At 43.7% G+C, this 8,076-nt stretch overlaps 1 protein-coding gene across 2 annotated transcripts; it reads right to left on the reverse strand.

The window, feature by feature from the left end:
* Positions 1–848: 848 nt before the first annotated feature.
* TCF24 (transcription factor 24) lies at positions 849–7,858 on the reverse strand. Of its 2 annotated transcripts, none has more exons than XM_027748148.2 (4): positions 7,636–7,858; positions 5,503–5,577; positions 4,208–4,617; positions 849–1,897 (listed from the first exon to the last, which is right to left on the reverse strand). In XM_027748148.2, the coding sequence occupies exons 3-4, from the start codon at positions 4,589–4,591 to the stop codon at positions 1,784–1,786; spliced, it is 498 nt and encodes a 165-aa protein (XP_027603949.1). In that variant the 5' UTR covers positions 4,592–4,617; positions 5,503–5,577; positions 7,636–7,858; the 3' UTR covers positions 849–1,783. The 2 variants fall into 2 exon arrangements, with proteins under 2 accessions (XP_027603949.1, XP_027603951.1); XM_027748150.2 differs by having other exon boundaries at positions 5,503–5,581.
* Between the last annotated feature and the right edge of the window lie 218 nt (positions 7,859–8,076).

The raw sequence follows: 8,076 nt of genomic DNA on the forward strand, positions 1-8,076 counted from the left end.
CTTTGTGTTCTCCCCACACCAGTCTATTATGCACAATTCATCCACAACTTGTTTTTACTATCAGATGGTTGCTGCACAGAGCAGCTCAGGTTGGACATGGACTGCTGGCTGAGATTTCACTTGCCCTTCTTCCCCTGGCCTGATGCATTCCTTTACAACTCAGTGACATACAAAACTGGTTTGAATGCTCTGTGCTTCTGAAGTGCAATCTGTGTTTTACACCCTCATCTTGTGCAGGGTGTAATCCTCCTGGAATCCCTCACTGTCCTCTCACACCTTCATCTTAATTATCACCCCCTTTGCCACTCCTTCACATCTCCCTGTTAATAACTCCAAGTACAAACAGCTGTCCCACTAACAAGAGGTAGTGCTAACCCACTTTTTACTACTATGGAAAGTACGTACAGTTCTTGAAAGTCAGACATTCCTCTGAGCAGATTCTTTTCTATGCAAAACTGCCCTTTTGTACTTAATTTGTTCACGAAATGCTGTACCTTTTGTATTGCATGTAGCTCTGGCTATGTAATAATCATCTTTTAATAAACCACTTACAATTGTAAATAATATGCCTAAAATAAATATATATAGAATGTATTCAAGATATTAAAAGTACGTTTACCATTTAAAAGAACAATCTTCTTAAAAGCTCAGAACGCTGCCGGGGTGCTGGAGAGCTCCAGATTTTACCATACTTTTTTTATGAAAGCTGGTCTGGCTAGTATTTTTGTTTTCCTAAATGTCATTTTTAAATTTAAACTGTAAAGCCCTTAGAAAGAAGACAGCATCTATAAATGCAGAATATTACTATTAGAAACTATTGGTCCTATACAATGAGAAACTGATACAGATTTTGGAACTGAGAAAATATATAATGTTCATTGAATAATATTTAATAAAATGTTTACCTCAGCAATAACAAACCATATGAGAAGTACAGTGTTTTACAGAACAGATACATCAGATGACATATGTGCATATAGTTTCAACTTTTCTTGCCTAAATATAGAAGATATTTAAGTGAACAAGTGTGCTATGAACAAGCCAGCACTTTGGGCTCATTTGCATCAATATGTGAACCCACTGAAAGCCATGGTATTGTGAGCAGACACATAGTGCCAGGGTAACAAACACACATTAAACCCCATAACATGCAGCACAATCCTATGGATGGGTACAAGCAGTGCCCAACACACAGCTGCCACATACAGCGCTGTGTGCAACACAGGTTTCATTACATTTTTACTTGAGGTGAACATGCATCCACATTTCCAGCAATAGCTACATACATGTAGGATTATCTGAAGGGTAAAGCTCTGATCTGATGGCTGTGGTCGGGGGGATTTCTGCCACCGGCTTTAAGCAGTGGAGAAGGTGCATGTGGGATTGCAACTGCTATTCCTAGACTTGCCCTTTGCCTGTCACCCAAGCTTCTTTGCTCTCTACTTGGTCAGTACCGCTGCTCCTTCTCTCCTCTTTTCCTCAGCACTTGTCCCAGAGGGAACAAGGATACCTACTCTGCTGGCAGCTCTGCCTTTGGGCTGCTGCTCATGTTGGTGGCTGCAGTTGCCGCCTCCAGATCCCGTCATTCAGATCCCAGCAATGTCCTCTGATAGAAATGCATCACGTTAACTTAATGAGGTATTAATTACATTTAAGAATCAATTCATTCTCCTCCACAAACAGTATTTCAGAAATTATAGTTTGTCTATAGATATTATTTTTTAACTTAAATATATATATAAGGTGTAATAAATAACAATTTTTTTAAAAGCAAGAAGGGAGATTAGATTTGTGAAGTTGTTGATGTTTCCCCATGGTTTGCGCTGTCTCCTTGTGCCGAGTGAGTCAGAAACTGTCCTGTGGCTCCAATGTATAGCCTGGAACGCATGGGCCACTTCTGTAAGAGAGGAGACAAGCACAGAGCTGAGATACCTGGGAGCTTTGCACTCTGACTGCAGTTCTCAGCGCAGCTGATGGAAAAGTGTTGATGGAATCACAGTACGAGAAAATAGGAAATTGTTGCTATCACCAGACATTTCCCATTTTGTCATTTGTTGGAAAATATTAGGAGCTTGGTAAGGAAGCCTCAGCCTGGATATTTGCTTTGGTAATTAATCTCAAGACACAGCTCCCAGCCCCGCTGTGACCCAGCAGACAGGAGCAGCCTGTGCTGGTCAGTCATCCTCACACAGTTTGTGTTGTGGATGTTCTGTTAGAGTAAAACAAAACATTCCTTTTCAAGGCACCAGGGATACTACGGGGATACACCTGCACCTGCAGGGATTGCAGCCCTATGTGCACACCCATCTGTGCCAACTCCCACAACACTGACCACAGCACAGGGGCTGCTAAAAACTGTGTGGTAAAGGGAATTGAATGTGGTTGCTCCTTGGCAACACTGGCAGCTTCTTGCTCAGCTATTTCAGATGCGACAATTAATCTTTCCACTCACTGATTTTTGGAATCATCAATTACCCTGGTGTTAAAAACTTACTCTGACATCTTGAGTTTCTTAACCCCAGCAAATTATTTACTGCAAACAGTCCTGCACCTCTGGGTAAGAGAAGCTTAATACTGGAGTTACATCTGAGGTCTTTTATTTAAAGACTAAAGCAGCAGGATAATCTGACTTGGGAAGACTGTACGATCTCATTTAGTAATTTTGTTTCAAGTATGATGTTATGGGTTTGTCACCAATGAGACATCTGAGTTTAGTCATTAATCATATTTTTTCATTTGGTGTACGCACAAATGTACTTGAATATTTTACTTTTCTCACTAATTGCATTTACTGTACTTGGTATATCAATGCAGTTAAAGTCTTTATCTGTACAGGTTGTCTCATAACCTGCACTTTGGGGTTTTTGAAGCGTCTGCTAGGATTTGTTTGTGGCACTTTCATCCAGTGCCAACTAAAAAAATGCACTTACCACCAGGAATAGTACAAATATTGGTTAGGCTGATAGAATCTCAAAACTAGATGCATTTAAATGAGAGATAAATAAAATTTTAAAAAATAATTGCTTAAGTGAATCCAATATTGCTCTATTCCAGTAGCCTGGGAAACGTGCATCTGGATCATTTAACTGCTGTAGCAGCTATTTAAGAGTATTTTTCTGCCATTAGTGGTCGGCAGCTGACAAAATGTACCTGTGTCCTTTCACTTTGACTGAGGAAACGAACAGAAGCTATTTTGAACTTATTTTGAAATACATAATAATTTTTTTTTACTTAAATTATAGCCATCTTCTAATTGATGTAGAGGTTTTGCTTTCTTAATGAGCCTGCTAATCATTTAAATGGCCCCAGAAGCCTGCGTTCACATCATGCTTTTTACAGCAACCAACACTGTGAACAAGGAACTCCCTGTGAATTAGGCACTTTATAGAAATTAGAGATTACTTCACAAATTTAACTTAATTAAATCATTCTGAATTCAGACTCTTAAAAAAAAAAAGAAAAAAAAGAAAAGAAAACACCTCAGCACTCTAAGTCATTCCCTGTGACCAGCGCCAAAGAAAATATCCCGTGGTATTTGAGCCCCATCAGTCAGTGAGCAATGCATTTGGAAACAGTTTCCAGCCCCAGGCCCTCTCCAAGAGCAGTTCCCCTTTCTCATTACTTCTGTATCACTGTGATTTTTTTGACGAAGGGAAGACTATATACCAACTAGACAAAATAAATGCTTCAGAAAAGCACTTTTATGGAAGGAATTAACACATGGCTGGTAGTTCTTGCCACCTTCCATACTGTGGCTGCCTTGGCAGGAGAAGAAGAGCAGGCTCAGCCGTGGCTGGGGTCACTGCTGCGGGACCGTGCATCACCTCACCACAAACACACGCTACCAGCAGAATCCAGTGGGTCTGGTGGGAGACCACCAAGGTTTCCATGTGGGGAACAAGGAGGTGCCAGTACTTCTCTGGTGCTGCCCTCTGCCTTCAATTCCAAGGGACCAAGTCCCACTAGGTTTGGACCTACATTATATTTGATATTTTGGTGCAAAGTCCCTGAAACCAGAGGGACAAAGCTCCAAAATATTTCCATCAGGCCTCTAGCACCTAAGCACAATGGTTGGTCCAGGCAGGATTTTCATGTATTACCTTTACCAACAATACATGAGTTTGAAATCTTTAGTTTCATCTACGTATCTAAGGCCAATGTCCTTCTTCACTGACAGAAGGTGGTAGCTGCTGCTCAGCTCTCCTACCTTGACAGGGTGGAGGTATCCATCCCCTCGGAGGGTGCCCAAGCCCTCTCCCGGTGACTCCTCCTCATCCTGCAGGCTGCGAGTGAGGTGCGCGATATAGGTGGTGGCCAGAAGGAGCACATCCAGCTTGGAGAGCTTGGTGTCGGGCGGCACCGAGGGGAGAGTCTTCTGCAGCTCGAGGAAGGCGTGGCGCAGGGTCTGGACCCGGCTGCGCTCCCGAGCGGCGTTGGCGGCCGCAGGTCGGCCCGGGGGTGCCCCAGCCCGCTGCCCACCCACCAAGGGAGGGCAGGAATTGCCGCCGGCAGCAGAAGGCAGCAGGGAATCGGGCTCTACGCCCGGGCTGGAGATCTCCTCGCTGCTGCCAGCTAAGTGTCCACAGTCCATTGGTGACTTCCCTGGCAGGGAGGGTCCTGCAAGCAAGAAAAGCATCTCTAAGGGCAGCTGCTACACTGCGCCGAAACTCTCTAAAAACAAAGATGATCAGAAATGCAAGCGCTGCCTGTGCCAGGAAAAGCTGGGCTGCAGCTGTGCGAGCTGCTTTTCTACTGGCTGCTTACAAATTTGATTTCACACAGGCAGAGAAACAGAAGTTAAACTCTTCAATGATTGGGATTTAATAATTTTTTTTGAAAGTATTACACTGAGCAAATTTTTTGTTACTCGTAGCCCAGAAATGGCTTTTGAGAAAATCCAACAGGCACCGCTCAGCAGCACTGACACAGTGGTTTCCGTTTACAAATTACCAAAAATTAGGCTAAATGCAATTTTTAAAACATATTCATCGTATGGTTTGGGATGTGGGACTATTTATATATTTTCTATTTAGCTGCAATCATTTCATCAACAGTCTCACAGGTGATCAGTGCTTCATGGATTACAGAAAGAAAAATATCATTTTCAGATGCAGCAATAAGTGGAGCCACAGAGCACGGACTCAGCTTTTGAAAGGCAAAATTTGGTCCATAATTTTAAAGGATCAGGAACTGACTTTTCCTGTCGTCCCACCCCTAATGTTACTAAAATAGTTTCTGTGCTTTTTTTCATCTCCTTTTTCGAATTTCAAAAGAATCTTTTAACCTCTATTATAGCCATTGCAGGGCAAGAGAACCTTTTGAAAACAGTGACAAAAAACTTATTTTGAGCAAAGCTGAAAATAATGTCCACAAGGTCTTTTCCCAGCTTTCAGAAAAACTGGGCAGTCAGTTCTGCCTCTAATACAACTCACAATCTTTTAATTAATTCAGTTCCTCGATCAATATTCCCCAAAGTGTAGCACTTTTTAGCTGGAATAATACCTGATCCTGTTGTCCTCAGTCAAGCAGCCCTCCTGGTAGTCCCAGATTTCAGCTTTCAGGTGTTTCTGTGACAGTCTGGCTAGACAAGGGCAAGGACAAGTTATTAAACCTTTTGATTTAATAAAAAAACCCTATGTAATATTAAAATTTTAAATAAAATTGATGCACATAAGTGACTGAAGATCTAAATTTACAAGAATTGGGTCTTGATTTTGCAAAGCATTTCAAGCACACTCTGAAGTCAAAGATTTCTAGCAAAAACAAGGAAAGGTTTCTAAACAATCTTTTTTGCAATACTTTGATGGTATTTATAAGATATTATTATTATTGTTATTATTTCTGGTGTTCTATTGTGATTAATTTGATGTTAATAATAATAATGTTCACAGTTTTATCATGTCATGGTCTCTTCAATATCAGTACAGGTTAGACTGAAATTATTTGTGAAATATTCTGTGCACATTGTAACTGTAAACCAAAGAGAAAAAATGTCACTCTTCTTTTTTCTTGTAGTATTTATGATTGATATAAAATAAAGCTCACATTAAGACTACGTGAGCTTGTCTAGAGCAAGGTCTGAAAAATGGTCCTAGCCTCTAGCTTAAAATAAAAAAAATCCTATGTGCTTTTTCTTGGTGTTTTCTCATTGTGTCAGGCACAGTCAGATCTGGATGCATTTTAGTTTAAAAAAAATTATCATTGCAGAGATGACATCAAGACAATCGTTAAGACAATCATGAAAACTGGCAGAAGTTTATGTTTGTCAGCAGGACTTTTCATTTGCCATACCGTCTAATTCCCACTGATACAAGGAAGTCTTCCCTGATTACTGGAGAAGTCCAGAATATCCAAGGATATGGACAGACTGAGTTAGTAAAAATACCTGCTCCTCTAATGAAATACATGACTAAGGCTGGTTTACACACAGTTTTGATTTCGCCGTGCTGGTGTATAACCAGATTTAGAACTGGAATACTACAAAGTAATGCATGTACCTAAAAGCCTCATCTCCTTGGGTGCCCCTTGGAGTAGGAGTTTCTGTTTTAGGAGATTCACATCTACATCAGATGAAATCCTAGGCCTATATTAAAAAAATGTAAAAGGCTTCATCTGTGGAAATCAGAGATTTCACTCTGAATTAAATTTCTCCACTGTCAGACTTCTCATCAAGTACAAACAGCAAATGGTCTGTGAAAATCTGCTACGCAGAAACACAGGATCTGCTGTAGGTATGTGGATATGTGTAGACAAACCACGGTGATTCCTGCACCAGGATCTCCTCTGTTGCACGCTGGGACTGGGCAGCATCACTCTTCTCCCCTGTGCGATCAGGACACACACTCTGGGTGCTGTGCTCACCACAAACCCAGGAGTCACCAAAACCTCATGATCCAAAAAATGCTGCTGAAAACTAAAGTAAATAAAATGCCTCTGGGCAACAGTCATCTTCCCTTCAGAATTTTACAAGAAAGAGAGTAATTTTTGCAAACATCCACTTGCCGCCTGATGTGCAGAGAGAACTGGGGCTGTGAAAGTAAGTTAAAGTATTTGTATTGTTTCTAAAGCATTTCTAGTGCAGTATTTCTAATGCGGGCAGACGCATTTGTGTTTTAACATGACATTACAAAGACATAATTGGTTTAAAATCTTTTACCAAAACAACCGGCACGACACTTATTTTAGTCTTACATTCCGTGTGAACGAAACGGCAATGAAGGCAACCTGCCCACACAGACAAGGAAAAGATGGAAAACGCCAGAGCAGAGCACATAGGCTGAAAAGAAACGGGTGGAAACCTCAGTTAAACTTTTCCGTTGTTCCTTGGGGGAGGGGGGGGGGGGAATATAGCGGATCTGAATTATCTTGCATTGGTTTTAAAATGACCTTGCCCTCTGCATAACTCTGGTAACAGGCAAGGAAAATCCTTTCTCTGGCGCAGGGAAATAGGAACTTGCCTGTCGATGTGCGAGGATAGCACCGGCGCTCACCGAGGAGCTCGCGGTGACTCTCGCCGGCTGCCCAGGGGGGCGGGACGCGGCGGCTGCTGCGCCCCCGTCCCGCACCCCGCCGGGCGAACCCGGCTCCCCGCGACCTGGCAGGACCTCGCAGTGCCCGGCCCGGGGATGAACTTACCGTTCCCGTCCAGTGCGGAGCGGGACAGCCCGGCGCAGCCCGTTCCGCTCCTTTCCTTCTCCTCTCCTCTCCCGTCCCGTCCCGTCGCGTCGCGCCCCGTCCGGCCCCGCGGCGCCACTTATAAGCCGTCGCGGCGGTGGATGCGGCGGGGCTGGGTCGCACCTGGCCGCCGGGCTCCCCCCGCCAGCCCGGGCGGCAGCGACCGCCCCTTCCCGGGCGGGTGGGTCATCAATCACGGAGCTGTCGGGGGGCGGCAGCGCCCCACGCTCCCCTCGCTCCCCTCCCTCCGCCGGCCCGGCCCCGGGTCCGTGCGGGTCCCGCCGCCGCTCGCCCCGTCCGCGCTGTTTTTCTTAGGATAAAGTAACGGTTTTGCTGGAGGAGAGAAATTTAATCTCTGGGCTGGGAGCGCGGGCGATGCCCTGTTAAAAGCAAGTCCTTCCT

This window comes from Pipra filicauda, unplaced genomic scaffold (assembly GCF_003945595.2).
Source record: "Pipra filicauda isolate LSUMZ 115617 unplaced genomic scaffold, ASM394559v2 scaffold138_size1969278_pilon, whole genome shotgun sequence".
Classification (NCBI taxonomy): Eukaryota; Metazoa; Chordata; class Aves; order Passeriformes; family Pipridae; genus Pipra; species Pipra filicauda.

Coding starts and splice junctions, on each gene's coding strand:
- TCF24 (XM_027748148.2), bottom strand. CDS start 4,591: ATGGACTGTGGACACTTAGCTGGCAGCAGCGAGGAGATCTCCAGCCCG. Junction 1,898..4,207: donor GATACCTCCACCCTGTCAAG/GTAGGAGAGCTG, acceptor CCTCTCTTACAG/AAGTGGCCCATGCGTTCCAG.